This window comes from Centropristis striata, chromosome 15, assembly GCF_030273125.1.
Source record: "Centropristis striata isolate RG_2023a ecotype Rhode Island chromosome 15, C.striata_1.0, whole genome shotgun sequence".
NCBI classification, from domain to species: domain Eukaryota; kingdom Metazoa; phylum Chordata; class Actinopteri; order Perciformes; family Serranidae; genus Centropristis; species Centropristis striata.
Window position 1 is genome coordinate 29,513,529 of NC_081531.1, and position 27,740 is coordinate 29,541,268.

Sequence of the window (27,740 nt, forward strand, 5' to 3'; positions counted from 1 at the left end):
CCTTGAACATGTTGACAGGTCATCTCTCCACCACCTCCTCCAGTGTGTCCAACCTGGCTCCAACCACAGAACCAGCTCTTTAGACCAGTCTGTCCAACCACCTTCATCTCTGTGTCTGATGCTGCCTCCCCAGCAGACTGCAGCATAAAACAACACACTACCACCACAGACTGATAAAACATCTGCAGCATCTTACTACAGATGTCCAGAGATCTGAGCTTCCTTTTTGTAGAGAGCGTCAGTGTTTAGGGACCAGTCCAACTTATGTACATTTTGTTGAAGTCATATTTGCATGACACAATAATAAAATGTATTTCATTGATTGATTGATTGATTGATTGATTGATTGATTGATTGATTGATTGATTGATTGATTGATTGATTGGTTGGTTGATTGATTGATTCATCTAGTATGCATGAATGGGGGAAAAGAAGCATCTTAGTAAGGTCTGGGTCCACCATGAGGGGAATCTGGGGTATCCTGGTAATGGGCCTGGTTTTTCTTTTTTTCTTTTGTTTTTTAGTAAACCTATTCAGTTTTTGTGGTGTAGCATGTGAACATATTATCCAGATTTTAGAAACTTTGATTAGCCCTGAACAACATGTTTCATTTTTCCCATCACTCTCATCTTCAATTTCCTGGTTTGTTTTTCAAAGTTTCACATGTAAGCCATAATCACCATGAACTGGGATACTAGTATCATGAACGGGATACGAATAACCATATTTCTCTGTGTTCCATATACTGTAAACATTACACACACACACACACACACACACACACACACACACACACACACACACACACCTTTGCATACAAGACACTAAAGTAAAACACCACTCAATTTAGGAATTAACATATTTATTATTATATTATAGAATTTATTTTCTGTTGTGAGATTGTTCCAAACCGAGAAAGAGGCTGTAATGTCACACTGATGTACCATACAGCAAAGAGCTGCTCCACTGGCAGCAAAAATAACAGTGATAAATATTTTAGTGCTCAAACTACTATATCCTAGTGAGTTTTCTCTTATGGTGATGCTTTTAAAAACACCCTGACTCAGAACAGAAAACCATCTGCGGGCAACTGCTGCAGTCCCCCTCTTCTGTCCGTATCTGTTCTTCAGTGTGACATCACAGACTTGGCTTGGATGGAGGAGACAGAGCCAAATGTTCACTAATACAGATGGAGCTGTCTTCGGTGCCATCAAAATATCACATTCCAAAGCTGACATTCAGTGGTATTTCCCTGCATTAGAACGGCCCAGCGACTACCATCTGACTGTTTAAGACTGTCCTCCCTCCAAAAATATTTGTACAAGCAACTTATTATGACCCATAATATGATTATCGTTAGGTGGCGGCCTCTAGTGGTTTTAGTAATTATGACAAGAGCAAAGTAGGAAGTCAGATGATGTAGTAATAAGCAACAAAGTCTGTGGAGGGAGGACCTCAAGGTGGATGGATGGGTCAAACAAGTACAGGACATTGACCCAGCAGGGCACTGTTTGTGTCCCACGTTAAGCCAAAAGTCAACATTGAGTTATTTTAACTTATGTACGCTTAAGTCAAACTTAGCTTAAGTCAACTTACTTATCAACCTAAGATAACCGTATCTTACATACAAACTTACTTATTGTAACCCAAACCATGATGTTATCCTAAACCTAAACAAGCAGTTTTGCTACCTAAACCTAATCAAACTGTGACTGTTTCACAACAATAACCACGTGTATAAAACTGCAGCTGTTACATTTAGCAATTAGGATACATCTACTGCCACCAGTTAGGGTGTTTATTTAGAAATGTCCCAGTGGGTAGTTTTAGAGGGGACTTATGGCCAAGTTTGTGTGCACTTAGAATTAACATGTGCGGGATCAGTAAGTTTGTACCATACAAATATTTTACTGTCATCATTGTCGTCATCTTCAAGTTTAACTTTGATCACTCGTTACCTGTGCAAATAAAATATTGGTTTGATGATCATAAGTCTCTTCCTGGTTAATTATTGAACATCTTCGTTTTGCGGGCACTTAATCATGAACTCCAAAATGTATGCACATTTTTCACAATACCTTTTTTGTTTACATTATTGACAAAACACTGATTTGATCACAAGAAGCAAAGCAGCTAGTGAAAATATAAAAGAAAGATTCAATCTTTTCTTTCTTTTCACTAAAACCTATTATCCAAAATAGACAGAAAGAGGGGCACAAACACACAAATCATATCAGACCCATGAAATGTACTGTTTTCAAATTCTTTGACTTTCAACAATAAGCTTTGACTCTTAACAACAAGCATCAGACATACTCAGCAGGCAAGCGACAGCCAGGTAAACACAGGAGTACAGGTTTCACCGCAACAGTGACACATGAGATAAATAGAGAAGTCCTTATGGCCAAATTCCCATAACAAATCTGACAAATACTTGAAGATAAATCAAAACCTCTTGCAAAAGCATGCAATTAATTTTAGCAAAAAAAGAATGTCATTTGGCAGGGGGGACAATAGTTCTGCTGGTTCAACAATAGCTCTTTGCTGGTGGGGAGCAGCCTTGTAACGTAGGAACATCTTTATCTTAAACAGGCCAATCTTCAAGATAGGACTGAGAGTAATGTCTTTAATGTCCAAGACTGTCACATCAGTCACTTTGAGTCGTGTGGGGAACTCAGCAGGAAGGCTAAAAGCATTCCAGTCCAGTCCCTTCTTTCAAGTCACTGTGTGGGTAATCTGACTGTATCCAGACCACAGCTGGATAAGATGGGAAGAGGAGGAGAGACTGGATGTACTGCACATAGGCATCCACGCACACGCACTCACACCAATCGCTTGCATTTTCTTTGTCTTTGTCTCCGCCATCTCCTCTTGTCCTACATCACATTTTCAAACAGCTGCATGGATCTCATCATGGTTTCATCCTACAGAGAGAGAAGACAAGTAATTAGGGCAGAATGATGCAATTAACTTGCAATCTGCTACGCCCCTGTATAGAGAAATGTATAGACCGTATAGGCTGCATGGAAACAGCAGCTTCTGTATATAACATCATTTTCTTTGCATATTAAAAAGACATCAGTTCCAAAACAATGGCAAGAACAGGGCACGCTAAGTTTGTATATTCAAGACATGAATTTATATTATATTATTATTATAATTTATATTATATTATATATTCAAGACATCCTTTCCAAGAGTTTCAAAAACACATGTCAAGGACAGGACATGCTAATGTTTAGTCTATATCCTTTATGATTAAATCTATCTTCTTTGCATGTGTTTGACCCTTATTTCATTATGCACGTATATTTTTGTAACTATTCATTTTTTTATTATGCACATATATTGTTTTGTGCATGCTGTGCATTTATCTTTTATTTGTCATATAAATACACTTTAAATAATTGCTGTGAAATCTACAGTTATTTACTGTATTATTCACAGTTCATCATGTGTCATCATTTTTACAGTATAATGCTGTATAATTTACAATAGAAATCGGTCCTTGTGATAAAATTACAGCAGTCAAAAATGACTGTTGAAAAAACACAGTTGACAGTGTAGTACTATGAAAAGTAAAGTCGACTACTGTATTTTTCCATTTTTAGCATCATTTTGTTCAGAATCAGTCCTATACAAATGCTGTTTAAATGATTAACTTAAAGTAAAGTTTTTCATACAAAACACAGTATGGAAATCAATTGCAAAACAGTAAATGTATTAATATTATTTTCTTTAGTGTATAGAGTAATTACTTGCAATTACTAGTTATTTCAATAAAAAGTAATTATGAAATTATAATCAAATTAACAGCATTGTTTACTGTGCCGTATTCCCATATACAGTACCATAAAAAAATCACAATGTTTAACTGATTTTTTATTCTTACAGTACACAAATCAGTACTGTAAATTAAACTAAAATCAGTGTTTTATTGTTTTTATTTTAAGGTATAATAAAACAGCACTGTAAATTTATTATGTTATGTGTTAATTGCTGCCAATAAGTTACTGTAAAAATTACAGTAAATTATTTACAGTGTATTTAATCAATGAAAAGTATTAAAAACTAAAATTTCACCCAACATTAGCAAAATCTCATAGCTCCATCCTGCTTCCATCTTGCACCTTCTTCTAATTTAATTTGAGGTAAAAAAGCGCAATACATTTTCCTTCAAATCAGTCTTTTTAATTTCTTAAGACACAGTTTTGGATTGTCTGAAGTGAAGGACAATACATACCTCCTGGCAGGCTATAACAAACTCCTCTAGAGTCACCACACCGTCTTTGTTTTTATCCATTTTCTGTGGAAAAATAAAAATAGATAATAAGACATTTTATTTGTAAAGCACTTTTCATACAGAAATCTCAAAGTGCTACAGAAACCAGAAACAAACAAACAAACAAAAAGACTAAGAGAAAACTCATTAAAATCAGCAGTAGATAAAAAAAGACACAGGTAATAAAGTACATTATTAAGAGATTAAGGTGCAGAGACAATAATAAAAACATCTAGGGACAACCTAAAAATGCCTCCCTGAACAAAAAAGTTTTAAGCCCTTTTTTAAAGGTGTCCACAGACTGGGGACTTACAAAACAATGTAATATACTGTGAATCAGTATGAAATAGAGGCAATATTTTATGGATTATTATTGAAAAATGTAGGAAAATATAAAGCTCATGTTGCAAAAACTTCATACAGAAACGTTAGCATTTAGCATATATAAATATAAATATAAAATACTGTACTGAATTGTCCACATTATATAAGGCAACATGAAAAAATGCATGCAAAGTTGCTTTATGGACTGCAGGGACTGGTATTGCTAATAATATTAAACTTTCTAAGCCTCATCAAAAAACTGTTGTACTGGTATATACAAAGTATCTCTGTAAAAGCATAAAGGTTAATTCAGGAAGGGGTATGATAATAAGCCATTAATAGTGACATTACCTCATACTGTGCACACAAAATGGTTTTAAAATCCGAGTCACTCTTAAAAGATTTTTAAAATAATTTTATATAGAAGAAATGTACCTGGAAAAAGGCGTCCACATGCTGCTGTGGGACATCTCCCTTTAGTGCAGGGTAGGTGTACTTGCCCATCATGTCGTAAATGGCTCTCACAATCTCAGTCATTTCCTGAGGGAAGATAAAACAATAGGAATATTGTAGTGAGACGTAGACTTTAGATGACAAACAAAACAGTTTACATAGTGACAGCAGAGTCTCACCTCTCTGTTTATGTAGCCATCTCTGTTAATGTCATAAAGGTGAAACGTCCACTCGAGCTTTTCTCTCAGTGTTCCCCGCAGCAGTATAGACAAACCCATTACAAAGTCCTGACGGTGTTTAAAAACACAAGTAAAAGAGATTGAAGATTGTAGATTCCGGAAGCATCATAGCATATGTAAAGAAAAGCAATATTTTATATAAAATGCATTTACAAAAGAGGACGACTGACCTTAAACTTAATGGAGCCATTGTTTGTAGTGTCAAATGCATTGAAAAGATAATGTGCATACATGCTTGCATCTGCAAAAAAAGTGAAAGTGTAAGGTTCATAGAAAAGCTTCACAGAGCAATAAAGGAGATTTAAAAGCATTGCACTTTACCTCCATGAGGAAAGAACTGTGAGTAAATGTGTTTAAATGTCTCCTCATTTACAACACCACTCGGACATTCCTGTTGAAAGAAAGAGATTAGGGTCACTCTCCTCAATAACATCTATATTTTTTTCCTGTTTTTTCAAAGATTTCACCATAATTGTGCTGTCATAACCCTCATCACATTTAACCAGTACTGGAAGAAGTATTCAGATCCTTTACTTCTGTAAAAGTACTAATACAACACTGCAAAATTACTCCACTACAAGTAAAAGTCCTGCATTCAAAACTTACTGAGGTAAAAGTACAAAAGTATCAGCATCAGAATGTACTTAAAGTATCAAAAGTAAAAGTATTCATCATGCAGAATTACCCCATTATTGGATTATCATTATTTTTATTGATGCATTTATGTAAGCAGTATTTTATTTATTTTAATATTGTCAATCTAGGGCTCATTTTAACTACTTAATATACTGTTTTCTGGTTTAATCAATAAAAAAACATCATCATTTTACATTTATCATGTGTTTATGTTAAATCTTGACCTGAAATGTAACTAAAGCTGGCAGGTAAATGTAAAAAGTACAATATTTGCCTCTAAAATGTGGTGGAGTAGAAGTATGAAGTTACATAAAATGGAAATACTCAAGTAAAGCACCTCAAAATAGTACTGAAGTACAGTACTTGAGTAAATGTTCTTAGCTACATTTAATTTGAGAGTATCAGCATGCTAGCATTGTCATTGTAACAAGTATACAAACTAAAGTATGACCTATAGACCAGCTTATTTATACTTTAATTATTAGGGCAAATATTTAATGCTTGAAGTATCTGGAAGACAACAAATGAATCTAATAATAAAATCAGAAAATATGTGATTACATTCTTGAAACCCCGATAGAGGATCTGCAGCTCCTGTTTGGTGAAGTTAGTTTGGGATTCCAATTGATCAAGACCCTCTGGCCTGTGACACACCATCGTCATCTCGAGCTCGTCATCTGCTTTATCTACGAGAGAGAGAGAAATGTTTAGTGCACAGCATCATGTCCAAACTTCTTCAGTCCCTGTCTAACACATACCGTTCCCAGTCTTTAGAAATGTGAAAACTGTAATACAAAGGAAAGAGACAAGTCAGCAATGTTCAGGAGAGTAAAGTCAGCGAGACACGTATAAAAAAATTGATTCGACAGCAGGAAAGGAGGGAAGTAAGCGAGTAAGGGCAGAAACATAAGGCCTTAGGGGGACAATATGTAAAAAGAAAGAGATGGGTTTGAGAATAACTACTTGACAAATAGATTCTTCTGAGGAGTGGAGGGATTTTATTCATGGCAACAAGGTGCTCAGTATCGGGTGCTGTGGGGATGGATGGTGTTCTGGTTCTGCTGTAGGCAAATGTTTGTCACTTCTACTGTCTCCAGCCACAGGGCAATACTAACAACCCATCATCCAGCAGTGGAAACAATCCGCACTCCAAGACTTCTCAAATATGAGCAAATATCCAAAAGTAAACAGCCACAATAGTTCTCTCTGGGAGGTTTTTTTTGCACTCACTGGTAGTATATCTACATAACTTTTATATCCTGACGGCTCCCTGTGATATAAGATGTACTTCATTTGGCTGGAGACTAAGTCAACTGGGTGAATTATGTATTTAATAAAGCCCTTTTAAAGCTTGCCAAAGTCCACAATAAAAGCTGGCCAAATTAATGACTTCACTAATTCAAACACACGCTCAAACAAGCTTTGTAGCTGCATATGTCAGCATCAATTGGCTCAGAGAGCCTTTAAGAAAAGGAGATTAAGACGAATATAATACATCTGCTTTTTGGACGGCTGTGATGACTCATTTATTCCAACCTACTCAGCAGCAGTGTCAAGATTAATCTACAACGCTGAAACTGTATCTAGTATCATGCATCATCTGCCAGAGGTATTTCTTTATTTGAATAATATATCAAGTATGCTCTCATCCACTTTTTTGGCATCAGCTGTGTGTGCTGATAAGTGCTGAAAGCTCTAATTAGCTACATTTGTAATAATAATTGCTTTTCTTTCGTCAATTAATCATTTTCATTTGGATTGTTTTTTTTATATTAGATTTCAGTTTCAATCGATGCCAAATGTCTTAGCTATTAGTGTTTATTAACATCAAACAAGGTTGACAAACATATGGGTTTCATGCTGAATTTATTGGGCTTAGCTTTATGCTAATTTTGAAATAATATGAAATAACAAAATACAAGATTGAAAGAGAACTTGCACCACATGCACATGCACCAAAAAATTTAAGAATAACCCAGATAGTTATTGTCAAATTAGCAGATTCTTTATATCATTCTTTATTTATTATTATCTTTATATGATTATTTACAGATTGGCACCTTTTCGGCAGGTTTTTATGAATACTGAGCTAGTGTGGAATATTGACTGTCAGTTATCAGCTGAACATACAGTTTGCTGTTATGTATGGCTTTCTATCAATCTTCCCTCCCTCTTCCTCTCAGCTCCTGTTGCAATCTCCCTGACTGTTGTCATGGGGATAGACAGAAAGGATGATCACTGGTGTGTGTATTGGATCAACTGATTTTTTTTTTTTTAAAAAGGTGTCAAACATATTTTGTACATCCTATTATATACATTTTATTATGCCACTTGTAAATAAAGCTCTCGTCTCATGAAAAGAAAACAGCAAAGGTGTTTCACTGTATTTGTGAGTGTGTGTTCTTTGTGCTTTTTTTTTCAAATGCGACAGTGTGATCACAAACAGATGACATGAAATGGGGGCGAGAAAAGGAAACAGGCAGAGGTGTTGATTAGAGGAGGGGTGAGAAATGGGAAGAGAGAAAGAAGGAGCTGACAGCGTGTGAAGAAAAATGGTGAGACAACACATGGCAAGATAGGATCACACAATATGTTTGGAGGACATAAAAAAGACGAATGGGAGTTGATGAAAGATGATTGACCTTGGGAGCAGGATGAGGAAAAGGATGTATTGATCTAGAATTTGGGGTTTACTGGTAACTGCTAGCTTTTACCCGCCTGGGGGTTTAAAACACTTATTGATGATATAAATCTCATCAGATGATAAAATAAAAATCAAGTTACCAGAGCAGAAAAGCAGATCCTCTACCAATATTCCCAATGTTGATGCTTATATGCAAGGCAGGAATCTTGATGGAAATGGTTCAAATGCTGCACAGGCACATAAAAATTCATCTTGTAGGGAAGTGTCACATGGTGGAGTGATGGAGATAATTATAGGCATGTGTGTCAGATGGTGTTTCAAAAAGAAGAAACGCTCCAACTCTGTTATCCTGTTAATGCCAGCTGCTGCTTCAGCCTCAGGACGGTGGTGTTTACACATAAAATTTTTTGGAGTTATCGGTTATAAAGGTGCTGCAGGTCCAAATGCATCTTTGACTCAACACAACAGGTTGGATTCATGTTATTTACTGGTGTGAATTGTGAAGGCTAATTTCAAGCATTAACAAAGCTAGAATATTCACCAGCAAGCATGTCACATTTCAGGATGTATGACTCTTGGCCCCTTTGCCATCACAATTTGACATTGTGGTTACACACTACTTGCTGAAAGTTTCATCATGGAAAAATGATTAGACCAACCTTGTTTTCTCTAAGTTCTTGTTCATTTGATATCCAGCCACTTTCCAAGGTTTTCTTGATAATAACCAAAATCATTATCAAGAAAACCATGGAAAATGTCTAGATATCAGCTCTTAGATTGAACTCTTATGAGCTATTTTTGTTGTTACCATTATATTTGTCCAAACAAATGTACCTTTAGTTGTACCAGGCATTAAAATGAACAAGAAATTAGAGAAAACAAGGTTGGTCTAATTATTTTTTCCATGACTGTAGATGAGAAAATCAATATAATTCTCATGTCCGCACATAAAATAATCAGTAATAATAATAATAATAAGTAATCACTTAATAATAATAATAATAATAATAATGATAATAATAATAATAATAATAATAATAATAATAATAATAATAATCATAATCATAATAAAAAAACATAATAACAAAATAAAAGAACAAGTTAAAAACAGACATAAAACAGATAAAATGTTAGAAAATGACAACATTCTGTGCAATCAAAATAAAGGTCAAGGAAATCCAAAGTTCATGTAACATCAGGAAAGGCTTTCTGATAAAAGTATGTTTTAAGAAGAGACTTAAAGAGATCACTGACTCAGCCGACCTGATTTCCTCAGGCAGGTTGGATGAAGACTGGAAATGGGAGGAAACGCTTGCTCTGTCAGAGGTAACAATGTCCACCTACCAGCACCTCTAAGGCTCACTAGGTTAAGGTTATATCTTGTTTGTTTGATCCGGTAACTTCCTGGAGTCGCTGCTTGTTGTGTTGCAACCTCACAGCAGGAGCCCTGTCACTGAAGCTGGAGCAGATCCCCAGGCTCCTATGTTCGCCAGCTGAATACTCTCTAAATGTGCCTCATTAAGGAGAGTTTAATGTTCTCAGCAATGTGTTTCCCTGGGTCACTATGTTGAAATCACCCACCTACAGTCTTAAAAAAAACTTAGCATATAGAAATAGTAATATAGCCTAATGTACTGAGTTGTTCAAACTACAGAACACCAAATGAAGAGTAACAGAAATAAAATGTTAAAAATACTGAGAGCAAAGTTGCTTTTTAGACCGCAGGGACTGGTATTGGTAATGATATAAAACTTTCTAAGCCTTATCAAAAACTTGTTGTACCAATATGAAAAGTGCATAAAACCACTAATTAACAAGTAATAAGGCATTGTTCTCGCTTTAGATCCGGTAGTTGCAAAAAGCATAGTTAACTTATAATAGATGAGCAATAAAGTATATTTTAATATCAATAAGCAAACAAAATAAGATTAATAAAGGCATGGCAAAGACATAATAGGTGGGTCATGGGTGTTTGTAATGCCATTATTAACACTTATATAAGCTTATATACACACACAATAATGTTAATAAACATCTTGTAAGGACTTACAAGGGCCTTATTACTTGTTAATTAATGGTTATTACAAGGACCTTAATATAAAGCATTACCCAAAGGTGGATTCAGGAAGGGGTATGATAAGAGCCATTAAGAGTTCCCTCATGTTTTGCACACAACATGGGTTTAAATCACCTGTCACTCTTAAAAGATATTAACTTTTGACACTGACCTATGTTATATTTTTTATAGAAGAAATGAACCTGCAGAAGTCCACATGCTGCTGTGGGACATGTCCCTTTAGTGCAGCTATCATGTCCTAAATGGCCCTCACAATCTCAGTCATTTCCTGACACACTGCTTGTTGCCTTGCAACCTCACAGTGGACGCCCTGTCACTGAAGTTGGAGCAGATCCCCAGGCTCCTATGTTTCCCAGCTCAATATCCTCTTAATTTGACTCATTAAGGAGGGTGCACTGTTCTCAGCAATGTGTTTCCCTGGGTCAATATTTTGAAGTCACATTTTTCTTGATTTTTACCATTCAAACTGCATTGCATCCATATCCCTCCGTTCTTCTATAGCATTTAAAATCTCTTACAGTGTTTGTATCAAGAGAGATAGCACCCTAGGAACACAGGGATGACCTCAAACTGGTCGGTCACATAACCCCCTAAAACTTAAATGTATAATTTTTACACTTTTAATTCAATACAAAAAAGATGGAACATTTTAATGGAGAGAGAGATATGATGCCAGTATGATATAGACAAAGCCAGGCTAGCACTTTCAGTTTTTATAATGCCTGCTGATAGCTGTTTGTATCTTATCATCTAACCCCCGACTAGAAAGGCATTAAGTGCATTTCCCCGAAATGTCAACCTATTCCTATTTTCTTTAACAACATATAAAGATATTTCAGAATGACATCAATTACCTTCTATTTTTCACCTTCAACACTATATGTAGCTTAAAAATGTTCAGTCTGTGCAGAGACTTTGGTCTACAGTGTATTAGGTGTGCTTTTGACTAAAGATTTTGACTGCTTTTACATGTTTGGTCTACAATAGCCTAATATATTTAACTTTCTGACTCATACTTATTTTTATTTGTATACTGCTTTGACCTACCTCTCTGCCCTGTTTCTTGTGCTTCTGTGATACTTATTTTCCCTCCTGAGGATCAATAAAGACTTATCTTGTCTCATCTTATCTCATACACCTCCGCACAGCTGGCAACCCAAGACCAACTTTAATGGAGCGTGAAAAACAGGATGACCTCTGTGATTTTTTTTTCCTTCATTTTCTTCAAAGGATTTGAAAGGCTCTTATCCGAACACGGCAGAATGATTCCATCTCATCAGTGTAAAAACAAATAGCAAGCAGCACCTTTGCCTTGTGGGGTGCTACGAGGACTGTCAGAGAATAATTGCTTTGTTTGCCGGTTCATCTATTTTATCTCTGTTTCACGCTGCTATAAATTCATCATTCATCCTGGCTGAGTATCGCTCACACTCTCCTCTTATGCCCCTACAACCCAGTCTCCATGACAACAAGGATCTCAAGCATAAGGCCAGGGAGAGGTATGATATGTGAGCTGCGTGTTAATTCACATGCTCTAGCCTGAACCCTCTCCCCCTCTCCCCCCTTTTCACTCTCTCGCTCACAGATTCAATGGCCATTCGCACAAAACACACATGTAGTCGAAGAGTCAGGGACAGCGATTTTGCTCTTCAGTTATTTTCAAGGACATCATACTTTATGGCGTACTATAATCTCTCCATCATGTCCACCAGTGTTGCACCTTACACTTCTTCTCGCCTGATTTCTTATAATTCGATCTCCACACCAAAATAAAATCATTTTAAAAAACATTTTTTTTAATTTTTCTGCTTTTTTTTTCATCCTTTTTAGTGTAAAAATGCACTAATGCTATTGGTTAATATACTTTATATGTATATGCCATTTGGTTACATGCAAGTAACATTTAGTAAATGCATTAGCCGGTCTATTTTTGCTCTTTTCTGACTGACCCTTTTCTTCCATTATTAATAGTCACTCCACAGTAATATGGAAAACATATAAATGTTATTGTTTACATTAAATGCATGTGTGCAACATGTACAAAATAACTTAAATTACATATTACAAATTACGATTGGTCCAAATTCTTGTCTGAATGATGCATTTTTGTGTGATATTCTGCTCTGCTCACTCTCTCAGATTAGTCTAGCTTTCTGTTGCTCTTTTCTTTTCTCTCCATGGTTTTCTGACTAATGTTGACGTACCTCTAGATGGTCTCCTCTGCTTGGTCTGCATGGTCAAAGTGCCCACCACTGCACCCATGTTGTCACCGTGGAAACCAGCCTGGTCAAACAACCCAGAGAGTAATAGTCCTCTATTTATTTCACGATTTCTTTCAGCCTGCCGCTCAGATGTGCCTCCACAGCTCTGAATCTTAAAGGGGCTTTGCCCCTGTTGATTCCTCTCACTGCTTTCAGATCTGTTACTGAGGGACGAGTCTCTTCTTTGAGCTGATTCTCTTGGATTTCTGATTTCTCTCTCCAATCACACACACACACACACAAGCTGCTCCTGCCTTTCTGCGCCACTCCCTCCGTTCTGTGCCTGATTCTACTCATCTGTCAGCCTTTCCCCCTATTTCTAGCTCCCTGCCTCTTCTTGCCCTCATGTTGTTGTGGAGTGATTATAACCGATGCAGTAATAACTCTACTGACATGTGAATGGTAGCAGGTGAAGGACATGCATTTCAAGGTGACAGATCCCTGGTCTTTACAAGCATTGCACTTCATATTTTATACACCTTTTCTTGTTCTATCTTGTAACTTATTCCTGTCTTTTATGCCCTTATACATATACACGCACTCAGACACACAGACTAATGTTTAACGATGACTTCAGTCCAATATCACTTTGCTCTGTTCCCTGGCGCCTGGTCTGTACCATAATGAGCATGAAGATATATGATATCCATGAAGCCCACTTGTGTGTGTGTTTGCATGTTAACTCACTATAGTAACATAGACCTTTCTCCTCTCTCTCTGTTTCTAATGCAAGGGGTAACAGAGATTTAGTGATTTTTTTACTGTGGTACAAACAAGAACATTAGAGTGTTTAATGGTGTCAATTAATATTCATGGAGCGGCTTCAGTTTAGGAAAATGGGACTGTGTGCATTGGGGGAAGGAGAGCAGTGGGAGTGAGTAATGTGTATTTCCCTACAAGTGCTGAGCATTAAAAACCAAACAGGGTTGTTGGAAGCAGAGGTAAGAGTTTATTATAGTATAAGTGCTTTTGCCACTTCAGTACCTAGCAGCTGAGGAGTAAAATATATCTCAGACAGGATATTATAGTGTCTGTTTTATGATTTGATATGTATATGTCACATATGATTCTCAGCAGGACTGAACTAAACATCTAAATTCACATTATTTATGCTAAAGAAAGATTTTAAAAAAGCAATGTGGTATGTGTACTGGTAGGTGACGGAGTCGGGTACAGAAAATGTGAATGTCTTTTTAAATATTCCACTGGCTGCAGACCAGAAATGTAAATGCTCCCTCTGCCTCACTCTTTCCTTGTGTGTAGGTATGTGTGTGTGAGGGCTTCAGAAAACCTCTCTTCGTTTAAAAAATTCATGCACTGCCATTTTTTCAATGACGTTTCAGCGTTCAATTTTCTAGAAAGTTGCGTTCCATCTCCTTTTGTTCAAGCCTTAAGAAGATCAAAAGCCATGTATAAGTAGTACGGTGGCATCAACTAGCAAAAACACAAAAAAGGGAAATAAAACCACACTGTCTTACATCATGAGTTTAAGAGCCTCGCTCCGTCGTTCATAAATGTAATATTTATTCCCTCATAGTTATGTAAGTGTTGAAAACTTGCCTCATCACAGCTATGTGTTTGTACATGCTGTGTGAATAGTGGAGACTGCACTTATCTAAGTATGCAAGTTTGCATTCAAATGTATTTGTGTGTGTGCTGTTTGCAGTGGGCAGTCCCCTGATTGCTCAAGTGAAGCTAAGGTAAAAACTCGCACTGATTAATTAAACATAAAGCCATGCATAATTCTGATTAATCCACACCTCTCTCACGCTAGGTGTCCTACCTTTTCCTTACAGCCTTTTTCTCTTTGCATCCCAATTTCCTCCATTAAAACCCTGTCACACTAACATCCAGATCATGTAGCACTCATGCATCTTATTCAATGATTTTCCTGCATTTCCCCCCCCCTATCAAATATTCATTACTTTTACTTCTAGGAAGATTCAGCATTGCTCATCTGAGACTGAAAAGCATTGATGAAAATTACAGTATCACATATGTTTAAACAATCACTCCCCACATCTCCGTTGTAAATAGAAACGAGCCCCCTGACACACTGACACACAAACACTCACAGAGATGTATTCGGACTAATTCAAACTATAAGGAACCGTCTTCTAATCCCCATGACAGATGTTTGCCATCTGGATCTGCCTTTCTGCACCATATCATCCTACGCAGTGACACTGCACTGCAGTCTGACCTCATAATCTCCTCATTATTTTTTAAGCACTTCATGATCTACACAAGTCAGCTCAGCACCACCAACAGGCGGGACTCACCACTCACATCTGTGGTGAAGAAATGGTTGAAAAGCTGAAAAATAAGGATTAAGACCAAAAAATATGTCTTACACTTTTACAATTATACATAAAATGTAAATAAAAACTGGAGGAAACAGTGAATGTCTCTTTTTGCGTGATACGGCAGTTTTAGAGTTCTCTAGTCCTGTTATGCAAGAGCTCTTGTGGTTGAGTCATTTTGTCTCTACTGCACTCTTCTTCACCTCAGCATTCCTCTTTCACCTGGATGTTAACCTGATTTTGACATTATATTGTATGTATTTTGGCTTTGCATATTAGTGTTATTGTTATCAACTATAACTTATATTTGCACTCTTTATATTTACACTTTTCCCACTTTGTATTGCAATAAAAATAATGTTTCATCTTATTTTATCTTTAAGGATCTTCTGCAACTCTCAACTCTTTTAAATCAAGACTAAAGACTTTTCTGTTTGCCACTGCCTTTACTGCACTGTAACTTTTATTCCTTTGATATTTGATATATATTTTTTATCAGCTCGCTTTCGATTTAAAATTTTTATATTTGAAGGTACTTTTATATTTTTTCCTTAATACTTTATTTGCTCGTTTTTAGTCTTAAGTTTTTATATTTGAATGTAATTTTATATATTTATCTTTTAAATGCTTTTAATGATTTGTGCAAAGCACTTTGAATTGCCCTGTTGTTGAAAGGTGCTATACAAATAAACTTATCTTATCTTATCCTCCACAAAAGAAATAGTTGTGCTTTAAGAGATGACAATCATATGAAGAGTGTTACATGATGAATCAATGTATCTGGATTGCACTGTTTAACATATTAATTATGAATATGCTGTAGTTATTGAGCATAGTAATAATACCACACTGTAACCTTTTTGCCAAGAAATTGATATTGTAATGACTGATATTGACAGTATATGATTACATTATACAAGTTTACTCCAGTAAGCAGTAAGAGGTTTTTGAAAATGCTGATTTGAATCATAAAAAATAGAACATGCTTGAATGTTGAGTAATATGTTGGATTAAGGACAAGTAACATTTAATTTACAGTGGTCTCAACATAAGACACATATTCTGCAGTGGCGGTTCTACACAGGGGCCTACAGGGGCCCCTGCCCCTGTGAAGAAGCCCTTGGCCCCTGCTGTGGCCCCTGTGTCAAATTATTGATAAAATGATCAATTTATAACGAAGAACAACAGAACAATTCTTACCTATTTTTTGTACAAACAATATCTACACAAAAGGAACACAGAATGTGCACATTGTATAATAGTTTAATTGTGCAATAAAAGCTTTTGAATGTAGAAAAAAGATAATTCTCACTGTACTGCACTTTTAAAATAAAAAAGTACTTGTGCACAAAAATGACAAATGTCACTGTCGTACAAAAATAATCATTATTGTTGGTAAGTCTCATTGTTTCAATCAATGTATTTGTGTCTTCCCAAAATACTTAAATGAGATTTTTAAATAAGCTAAAATAAAGGTTTTGAGTGCTTAAATATCATCTTTGCAGATTTTTAATGTGCCCCTCTGATTAAACACTGGCCCCTCCTTGTCCCCCACAGTAAAACTGGTCTAGAACCACCACTGATATTCTGGGGAACAATTTACCACTGGGTTTATTTAATGAGATCAATAAATCAATCAAGCTATTTACACCCGAAGTAAGGTGTTTTTAACTGCGTCTGAAGAGGAGTGATTTTATGAAAGCTATTTATACACATATAAATAGCTTACACCAACATCATCACAATGGTAATTGTTGATTATTGATTATTAAGATGTGGTTCAAATGAGTGCTTAAATTGGTCAGCTCGGACCACAGGAACAGCCACAGTATCTTGTGAATCTATGGGTCTTTATTTTTCAGCTATAGCAGTCAGTTTTGTTGTGGTATTACTCTTTGAACAACAGATGGCAGCAGAGTACAATATTTCCTCATACAATCATTAGTTTGGGCCACTTTTGAAAGCTCAATTTGCTCTTTACTAAATACAATGTGAGCAAAATAACAGAGTTCATCAACATGACAGCACATTGTCAGAATCTATAGTACCCTACTATGAAACTAGACATTACCCAGCCATCACCATGCTGCTCACTGTGTCAAACACTTTTCCATTAAAAGATAATTCTATAAGTCAATTTTGTAATAGTAAAACAATGATGAAGATAATTATTGTGGAGAGTGAAACAGTAAGAGGAGGCAAGAGATAAAAATAAATCTAGAAGAAGACGGTTACATAAAAGTATGTAGTGAGGTGATGTAAAAAATTAAAAGCGGAGACACACACTGTCAGCTCCAATCCACTGCCTCTACAGACGCAGACACAGAGGGGGGGAGAAAGAGTTTTGGGGGCAAACAGTTCACAAGTGCAGGATACTGCTGGGTAATTCTGCTGTATGTTTTTTAGCCATAGGAGAGCTATGAAAAAAGAACAAGGGCCATAGATCTGAATCTGTATCCGCAGTGGAGGATGATGTGACTCTTGCTGCAAGGTTATGCACTTAGAGGACACATGTGACTTGTAATAGCGAGGGACAGGTGCAGCACGAGGCCGGATGAGAGGGTTTCTGTCTTCAGATACACTCCTTCTGTTTCCAATAGGACCTGAGTCTGCTAGGAGAATGGTGTTAACACAAGGACATGTGGATTACAGTAAAGGAACACCATGTTAGTTTCAACGTGGTTCTTTAAAGGCTAGAGACAGGAGCAACATTTTTTTTCATTTTTACTCAGAGCAGGGTATTTTTACATTGTGGTATTGCTATTTTTACTTTAGTTTATTATTTGATTACTTCTTCAACCACTGGTTAGGGGTAATAGTGTTGATGCTGGTTGCTCATCAGGTCATATACAGTAGCTGCCAATGATGAATTAAGAATTATTCTAGCAAAAAATACTGCTTTTCAACATACAATTCAAACAAATCCTTAGATGACACTAGAATCTTTGTTTGCCTGGGGCCTTGTCTTTATATGTTAAGCTGTCATAATAAAGACATTAAGCAGTGGTTGTTTTTTAGGGGAAAAGAGCAAGTTTGCCTTAGCTATTGAAATTCACATTTAGTTACATTTTTGCAGTCTATGAGATATTATTGTAAAGCAAAAGTGATGTGAAGAACAGTGTACGGAATACATTATCCACGAGGGATCTAACAATAAGAGTCTCTCAGCTTAAAGCCCAAGGCATATTACCACCCAACCCCAACTCTAACACTCCAGCTTGCATTGTTTAAAGGTCTAAATATGAATATACATGATGCTGCATTTGTAAGTAGAACATTTTAAAGGTGAGCAGGCAGAGTTTTACGGTTCATGTCACTATCTGTGGGCAGTCAAATATGTGTAACAAACCAAACTACTCTAGCTATATGAGTGTGCTGGAGATGAGGGACTTCAATTTTTCAGTCTACCTGGCATGCTTTCGTGTACGAAGCTGAATATGCATATGTATGCATTTTTTCATTGCATCTTCCATGCATATGATAGCATGCAGATCCTCTGCAGGTCCTCTGCAGATCCTCTGTGGGTGAATTGTGCAGAGGAAGCACGAAAGACTGTAGTGTTTAGTGTCATGTGATATAAACCGAGCAAAATCAACTCAATGCACTCTCTTGTTTGAATATTTCTTAAGTGTTATAATGTCCACAGACTATGTTGTTTTCCAGGCAAATATTCATAACAAACCAAACTATGCATTGAAATATTTGGTTAGGAATTGCACAATACACATTTTCATGCCTTTTGCTTAAACACACATTATGCATGTATTTCAGTTGTATAGTATTTCCCTTTTTCTTTTTTTTTTTTTACAGTTATAAACACAATAACAGGAACATACAATATGCAATGCAATCTGTTGAATGTGTTAGTGTGTCCACCCCTTTTAAATGTGTATATAAAAGCTGTTGATATCACAATGGGGTGCTGATATTGCATAATTCACACTTTGGAACACACATACATTGCACCAAGTGTTCTGCTAATTTAGAAACTATGTTTTTTTCCTCACTTTAGCAGGGGAAAAAACACATTTAAAAAACTGTGTGTTGAAATGATATAATCAATTCCCATTATAGACAAATTAGTATTGTGTGGAGAGGCAACTAATTAACTCTGTGTCATTCAATTACAGAGTTAAATGAAGACAGAGCCCAAGTGCTGCCCACATACAAGCATCTCAATCTTAGGTCACATAAAGTCAGTACCTTTGCAGCAACCAGCAAAGCACAAAAGAACATTTGAGGAAACATGCGTAAGGGAGTGAGGTGTTTCATAGAATTCACACTCCATTTCATAAACTGGTCATCCTTTGAGGGTGCAGAGGGCAAAATGACTGGCAAAACACCTGTAATTAGTAATTCATGTTCTACATTGTTTATATTTATTTTTCAATATAGTTTGTGTGGCATGAGACAGTTGCAGTTCGGCACCCAAAACAAAGCTAAAAGTCTCTCCTTAATTCAAAATAGACAGAACAATGTCTGAATGTTGCTCCCTTCTCTCACATTACTACTTTTCTTTGCTCATTAGTCCAAGCCAAAGTAGGTTTGCAATTGTTCACATTTTTCTGTGTTATATAAAAGGCTGGATAGTCCACATTCTCTCAGTTTTTAGACACTACAGATATGTGGCTTCATCGCATGACCTAGATTGTCAACCCATGCGGCCATACTGTAAGTAGGCTGTATTATTTCGAGAATAGCTCAGTATCTGACAAAGCCACAGCTTTAGAACACGTAGTTTCACTCTCAGCAGGTTTCATTACAGTCCAACAAAGTTATACAAACTGCAAATAGCTGCAGTAGTTTTTTTTTTAGCGAAGGAATACAATACAATGTACAGCTATGCAGGTGTTTTTGAAGTTAGATTGGTTTTAGAAGCAGTACTCCACCGGACAACTGCGTACCAGGTACCAAAGTAGTCTGTGAAAGTTTTGTCAGTGTGAAGATGAAACAGAAAACAAATTATTTATATAAGAAGCAATGATTGTTGCTCTTGTCAGCTGCATATTCATACGTATTACAGAAACTTTAGAAAATGCCTGATCAAACACTATACAACCTACTGTCTATTTAGTAAAAATAAATAAATAAATAAATAAAAAGCCACCCAAAGACTCTAGGAAATCAATTTCTGGCAGTGGATTTGCTTGCAATCGATTTAGAGCTAGCTAGTATGAGTATCCAAATGTTTCTGGTTGGAAAATAAGGATCATAAATAAGAAAGACAAATGAAATGTGCACAAAAATGCTTAGAACACTGAAAGTTTAAATGAAGCATCATGTGCACCTGCACAAATACTCTATGTGTGTGGTAGTTTATTTTTTAAATGTCTATCAGAGAAGGGGGTTATTTGGAGGTGAGAGCGGATCAGTGTGTTTTATCAGTCGTGACGGATTTACAGCTGCACTCTGACTTGGTGACTCAGCATTTGTTCTTTGCTGTTAAGGTGAAAAGTAACTTTCAACTAGAGATAGATGATGGGGGTTGTGAGAAGAGTCAGAGCCAGGGCTTTAAATGGAAGATTACACAAAAAAGAGGTTGAGAGAGCATCATAACGATTGTGATGTGTAGTGCTGACGATATATGTGACCTCATCATTCAGCTCTTAAAGGTGAAACAAGATCATACAGGAAGGAGTCTAAACCACTGCAGGTAAAAGGTAGACAACAAGCCTTTTTTAAGCACCCTTGATGACAGTTTGACTGCAAACAGATGTGAAGTTTTAGTAAAATAAACCATACCACACTCTCTGATTTGGCTGCTAATTTGCAAATGTTACGTTGAACAAAATGTGTTTATGGGGAAGGTAAAAGTGTTAAAAGATACAATTTCAGATGGACACAAATGTATTAAAATAAAAATACAAAGAACATATATTTAAAATAGGACAACTTTGAATAGCAATGTTAATCAACCTACATTTTTTTTCTGAGTCTATTTTTGGCACAGTGATGCAAATGACCTCTTAAATTAGAGGTGTCCAACTTATTTGGCTTGTGACCTCTTATATAGAGGTTATATATAGGTTTACTTATAATATCTCATTACAGGTTATGGCTTTAGTGTGCACAGTGATCTTGGAATTGATCATTGAATTTAAAGCCGTTTTGAAAGACCTCAAAAGGTCAAAATATCCTCTATATGTCAACAGCAAAAATTTGACTTAGAAATATATAGCAACCCCTTATTTTAACCTGGGACCCAGTTAAGAACCACAGAACCTCGATGTTAATGAGCTACAAATCCTCTAATGCTATCTGGCTTGTTTGGCCAGATGGTTCAATATAGTTGCCATGATCACAGCACCAGCTACAGTATTTCTTACTATTCAAATGTCCAAAACTTAAAAAAAAACAACTTTATCCTGTTCATCAGTTCAAACTCAGTCACTCAAAGCTTCTCTGACTGGCAACATAAGCTTAAACCCTTTTAAAGCAAGACTTGTGTTGTATTCTTACATTTTATATTAGAGCACGGATGCGTCATCAAATAAGCTGTATTTATATTCTAAGTTTGTGAGCGGAAACTCTGACAGAATTGCAAAGCGAGAGCTCAATGTTATGCTCAAGGACATAGCGACAGAACACATGGCTGTTGATGAACAGACTTCACTTTGGTTGATGTGGGAGTTGAATGTTGACCTTCACCACATGGCTGCTGCAGCTGCATGAAACTCACCTTAACAGTGCAAATTTGAAAAAGGAAGCTAGGACGAGTACAGGACTACCCATTTGAAGCATCAAGTTTGGTGTTAAAGCTGTCACCATGTTGCTTTATGTCCAATGCCATCTTTGAAAAAATGAACAGCCTATGTGGAGTGTCTTTCAGTACAACCCAAGACATTTTTAAATGAACAAAATGTTCAAATTTACTTTCATGAACTGAAAACACACAGTGAAAGGGTCAAAGTTCTGAGACAAAAACATAGCCAACAAGTTCATGGCTATTTAGATGTACACAGAAGTGTGGATAAGCATTGTCTTGTTTCTGTCCTGATGAAGCCTCACCATGTTAGTGACCTGTCAGTCACAATATAGCCACACCCAAATCATATCCTGCTTTATAATCTGGTACTAGTATTTTTGTATTTCAGGATATTGCTCTGCGTGTGCTTTGTTCTAATAGAGTTTCCGTACCATTGCAAAAGCTGTGTTTTGTCCAGGAACCTCCGGGCCTGAGCCGCAAGGCAAACCAGGAAGTGCCTTAAGTTGCATTCTACCAAAAATTCCAGCAGGGGGCGCTGACGGCGGCTGCAAAAACATTTCGGTCCATTCATTTCAATTCAAAATGAGAAAACTTCTCACTTGATTTATTACCTTAGAATTTTTTTGTAGGACAACACTAGAGTCGCTAGTCAAAATCTTCTTCAAGACAATTTGATGTTAATAGTGTAAATAATGGCCCTATTTAGAAGAAAGTAGAAGATACAGAATTGTATGATTTAGGGCATGGCTACCTTTGAGTAACAGGTAACAAGGCGAGCTGTCATTAGGAGAGAACGGGGGAGAAGATAAGCAATGCGTATCCAGAATAGACATAATAAAGATTATTATATTTGTTATGTCTATGGTATCCAGCAATGATCTTGTTTGTCGTTGTCCGTGTTTCCATCTGGTGACTACATCCATTATTTATAAAGTCTATAGTTTAGTCCCAATGGAGTTACTGTACCCCAGCAACATCATCAGTTGTCAAAACTTTCAAAGACTGGAGTGTTACTCTTGTTTCAGCTGTTACTTTTTTTTCAAGAGGTAAATTGAGAGGCCTGCACTGTGTTACCACAGCTGTTGAGGACATCGATATTTTCTGTGAAATATTGTGACACTTCTGTTTTTTTCTTCTGGTACTGTTTGGGTGGGTTAACTTAATAGAAGTACTATATCGCCCACTTTTTTAACCAACGTCCCTCACTCTTGCTTCTAAAGCTGCTGACACTGCTGCACTTTAGCACGCTAATCCAAGGAGCCTTTTCAGCATGTTTTCCCTGGATCAGAAACTTCCAACCGTCCTGTCATGCTCACTTCAATAAATTGACATTTATTAAATTTGACACAGATGTCTTGAACTGTTTGAACATCTATGTGGGACTTTATCTCCTCAATGTCTGTGCACCAGTCACGTTTGGACAGGTAGCAGCACCCCGCCTCAGGTAAAGCATTTGGTTTATTATGAGCTGCTGCCGAGTAGTTTAACATTCTTCTGGACAGTAATTTAACAAAAATGCTTTTATGGCAAAAAGATGTACTGTGCAAATCTGGTCTTTGACCGGTTAAAACATTGTGCATATTTGGATATGTTCTCATGCACTGCGCCATACGCTTATGGACCTGGGTAACTTTTGTAGGTTCGGTACTGTTAATTGATCAGAGCAACAGTTTAAACAGAGTTTCCACAATGACAAATATCTCTGCATTACCATATTCAACTGTAGCCAATCATCTTTTTTGTTCACAGCTTCAGTATTTTGTAAATCCACAGATACTTTCTGTGGTGACTATGATTCGGATTGTGATTGGTTGTTGTCATAAATTGGTTGTATGCATTTGGTGTCATTCATTCTAAATTCACAAAATGATGCTTGCATTGTTTTGGCCTATAATGCTACAAATGCCTGCATTTCAGTTAATTTTAAATTTTGAAAGTTACATATGAACAGTTTGGGAATTTGTTGCACAACACATTTTCTCTCAACTTGTCAGCTGCCAGTACTTGGATAATGCCCACTGTCAGACACAAATGCTCTAGGTACTTCTCAATAGTCAGTTTTGGACATATTAGGGACGGAGGGTCAGTTTCCACTCAGTAAAAAAAATAAAAAAATAAACTTAGATACAGGGAACAGTTAGGTTTAGACTAGGGCTGGGACTCAATTAAAAAAATAATCTAATCTAATTAATTAGAGGCTTTGTAATTAATTAATCGCATTTTAATCGCATATAAATATTTGACCTGAGAACAGTGAGAAGTAATTTTTTTCACATGGATTTTTAATATACCATTGAAAAATAAGCTTAAGCAAAAAAATATAGTTTATTTTAGTCCAACAGACCAGTGCAATTTTTGCCATTAAGTATAGCAATAGCAAGTCGGGCTAACGTCCACGCTAGCTGCTGTATGTTTTGCATTGAGGTGATACTTGAGGCTCAAAAATTTCCCATCCATGGGGCCAACCAAAGCGGTCTCATCAGCTTCTTCGTTCATGTTCGCTGTGGTTTGTTGTTGTCTGAACTCATGAACCCTAGTTGGTGCTCCAGTATAATCGGTCCGCCTGAAACTCATCCAGTGAGAAACGTTCCTTGGTGCAAAAATAAGTGTGATTAAAATGCGTCAATTTTTTTAACGCATTAATTTTTGTGTAATTAATTAATCATAATTAACACGTTAAAGTCCCGGCCCTAGTTTAGACTATTGGTTTCATACAAGACATGAACACCACTATCCAGGATCAAGAACGGGGTTTCCTTTGTCGCATTCACAAGCCAACCTGTCCTTCCAAAACGGACCTTTGTGCCTTTCATAATGCTTTCATTGCGTCAAGGATCTAGTAATGAATGGAGTTAATGGAAAGCTATTGCGTCTCAAGCAGATGCTAAGGGCTGCCTTGTCCGTCAATACTTGACACAATCAGCATTGCAGTATCTGACGAGCTTGGCTGAGAACAGGTTGTTTCACAATAGCGTTGACATCAGTTTTATCTAATATGTTTGTTGTGTGTAGCCCTTTCACAGAACCACTTGGTATCTAGAAAAAAATCACATGAAAAACCCAAACTCTGTGAATGCACATCTAAGTAAAAGACAGTAAAAGATACAGTGAGTTAATCTGTATCAGAGTAAAAAGCCACTGTACCTTTTGTGAGGGTTCCTGAGACCAGTCTCTGCAGGGACTGGATTAGTTTGATGACCCCCTGCCTGCAGCGGCTGGTACATCCGGCCATCCTGAGGTTGAGGTTGAGGCAGGGGCAGACGGTGCAAAGGCTTCACCAGAGAAAAACTCCTTCCCCCAATATGTCAGGGAGAATTTTCTTTGAGCATGCAAGTGTCTCCTCAGTGTCCTTTCAGGAGGTAATGCTGTAGCGTGGGGAGCGATCCTTATTGTAAAAAAGAATAAGTCTCAGTAATTTTTGTGGTGTGACATCTTCAGGTCATTTAAGGGAAGTCTTGGGGATGAATAAAGTATGAACTGAATAATAATTCACCTGCAAAATTAAGCTTGTAGTGTAACTTAAGACAAAATAAAATAATAATAAAATACAAAATGTTATTTATGTTCTCTTCCACAAAGTTACACCTGAGTACCTGTAAACTCAACCATTATTCACTCAAGTCAGTTAGAAACTGAAGCTCACACACAGGAAGAAACAAACACATACACACACACTGTGGTGAAGTTTCAGGGCAGGTTTTGAAACAGAGGGAGAATTGCCAAAAGACTGCTATGGGCAGAAATGCTGATAGGAAATAAAAATCCAGACCTGTATGTCAAACTTTTAAAAAAGCAAAGTTATGTTCCACGGACCAAAACGAAGCAGAGGATGAATTATTAAATGGACTCCAAAAGTAGAATTTGAAGAGGCGTGTGTGCTGGAAGTTGTGTTCTCCCAAGAAAAAGCAGATCCAGTTCTTCTCACCTCCTCTCCATATTATCACTCTTCTCTTTTCCTCCTCTTTGTCTTGTCTTCTGTCCTGTGGTCTTGTGAGGTACCACTTTCTCCTCCAGTGTATATATGTATGTGAGGTTTTGCTCTGAGCTGCAGTGGGAGTCCTGCGGCTGTGGTCTGTGGAGGAGCTCTGCTCTGGTGCTCTCAGCAGATCTGTACTGCAGAGAGCGCCAGCAGCCACCACTGTACCCGCCCTCCCTCCTCTCTGCTCCCTCCTCCTGTCTTGCATTTGTGCCTCCTCACTCTCAGTCTGGCTAATGCTCTTTCTTCTTCCTTTTTTTTAAAGAGCCTTCACAGTTGCATGATCCAGTAAATGGCAAGATTAAAAAAAAAAGGATTTAAGGTTGGTTGTTCATGGTTTAAGCCGAGAGCTCAGATTTTTGTGGCAAATAATAGTCTTGTGTATGTAAACTATTACAACACCTCCTCCCCGCTGTGACAACAAATGCTTTAAATAAAAATGGACACTCATTCATAGCACCTACAGCATTTAACTGTGAAATTCACACATCCTACTTGGACACATCGTCAGAGCTGTAATATATCTTTTTGCAAGAGGTCCTATCACAGTTTTTAAAGGAACATTAGTGATACTTTCTGGATTCAATCAGGACATTTTTATGTCTGCCTTGTGAATCAGACATTTAGAGCTCCACTTTATTTTCTGTGATATGTTTTCTCTAACCAAACGTCACATAAGAGAAGAAAACTACACCCCAGACCTCTTATTGTTGTCAATATATAAAAACACTTCTGACTGCCACAGTTGCCATGTTAAAATGCAAACTATACTTTATGTGGACTTTTATATCCAAAATTATATTTGAACCTTTCCTTGCAGAACCTGCACAAATGTAACAATTGCACACTGCAATGAAGCCTGTTAAGTTTCTGCTTCTTGCCTGAAAACAGAAATAGGTGAATCTGGGGATGAGTATGCTCATGTTTATAATATGATCAGGTGAACTGCTGTGCATTTATTTATGAAAAATGATTAAAAAATGATCAGCCAAAGAAAAAAGGTTGGATCTAAAACGTCCCTGTCTATAAATACATTGTAAAACAGCGGCTTTCCCGGAAGAATGGCTGCCTACAGCAATAATATTAATTACCATCATCATTATTATCCGTACAGATATGGCAGGAAAGTACATCCGTAATCCCCAATGCTCATCTCGTCACTATGGTGATCAGGCTGGGTGCCTGTACTGAGACAGGCTACATTGACTGAGAAGCTATCACTGTTGAAACAGAACCAAAAGGTCTGTGCCAGTTGACATATATGCAAGCAATCGGCCATAAACACACAGTGTAGTCTATCACGAAATCACTCTAAAACTGGTTATGTAAGCCTGCAGTTTGCTTGTGGAGCTTTTTGTTTCTCACTCCAGTGAACTGGGGAAATGCTCAAGGAGAGCATGACGCAGTGCTTCCTCTGTCTATTTTTCTCCCCTTCATCCCCTGTCTTGTCTATATTTAATGCTTATAGATTCTATTTATCTCTTCACAGTCACGGTCACCGTTGCATTTTAGGAGGCCGCTGTTATACAGTATCTCTATCCTAAATGCCACACATAAAACAAACAAAATAAAAAAAAAATCAGCAAAAGGAAGACCACAGCTTTCGTGACTTGAGGTGGTTGTTCGCACAATCTTGTTTGGATCCCAGGAGAGGAGCACTTTACTCACAGAGTGGCGGAGTAAAAATAGCAGCACAGAGTTACAGTGTCAAAAAGAGAATAAGTATGTGCAGGATATTAGTAATTAAAGTTCAATTATGAACTGCATATATAACAAAAATGGACAATTTAAACCAATATATATATATATATAAATATTTTTACAGTATATGAACATAAT

General features: G+C 36.9%; 1 protein-coding gene across 3 annotated transcripts; it reads right to left on the reverse strand.

The window, feature by feature from the left end:
- Positions 1 to 845: 845 nt before the first annotated feature.
- Positions 846 to 26,025, reverse strand: kcnip1b (Kv channel interacting protein 1 b). 3 transcript variants are annotated; one of them, XM_059351403.1, is made up of 8 exons: positions 25,070 to 26,025; positions 6,496 to 6,620; positions 5,620 to 5,689; positions 5,469 to 5,539; positions 5,277 to 5,346; positions 5,042 to 5,079; positions 4,244 to 4,306; positions 846 to 2,924 (listed from the first exon to the last, which is right to left on the reverse strand). In XM_059351403.1, the coding sequence occupies exons 1-8, from the start codon at positions 25,155 to 25,157 to the stop codon at positions 2,877 to 2,879; spliced, it is 573 nt and encodes a 190-aa protein (XP_059207386.1). In that variant the 5' UTR covers positions 25,158 to 26,025; the 3' UTR covers positions 846 to 2,876. The 3 variants fall into 3 exon arrangements, with proteins under 3 accessions (XP_059207386.1, XP_059207384.1, XP_059207385.1); XM_059351401.1 differs by having other exon boundaries at positions 5,042 to 5,146; positions 5,239 to 5,346; XM_059351402.1 differs by lacking the exon at positions 25,070 to 26,025 and adding an exon at positions 12,860 to 13,165 and having other exon boundaries at positions 5,042 to 5,146; positions 5,239 to 5,346.
- Between the last annotated feature and the right edge of the window lie 1,715 nt (positions 26,026 to 27,740).

What these genes read in the sequence shown, in the direction of transcription:
- kcnip1b (XM_059351401.1), bottom strand. Translation starts at nt 25,157, where the DNA reads ATGGCCGGATGTACCAGCCGCTGCAGGCAGGGGGTCATCAAACTAATC. An exon ending in TCTATCGGGGTTTCAAGAAT is followed by an intron (nt 5,690 to 6,495) that starts GTAATCACATAT and finishes TTCTTTCAACAG; the next exon opens with GAATGTCCGAGTGGTGTTGT. An exon ending in ATGGCTCCATTAAGTTTAAG is followed by an intron (nt 5,347 to 5,468) that starts GTCAGTCGTCCT and finishes AAACACCGTCAG; the next exon opens with GACTTTGTAATGGGTTTGTC.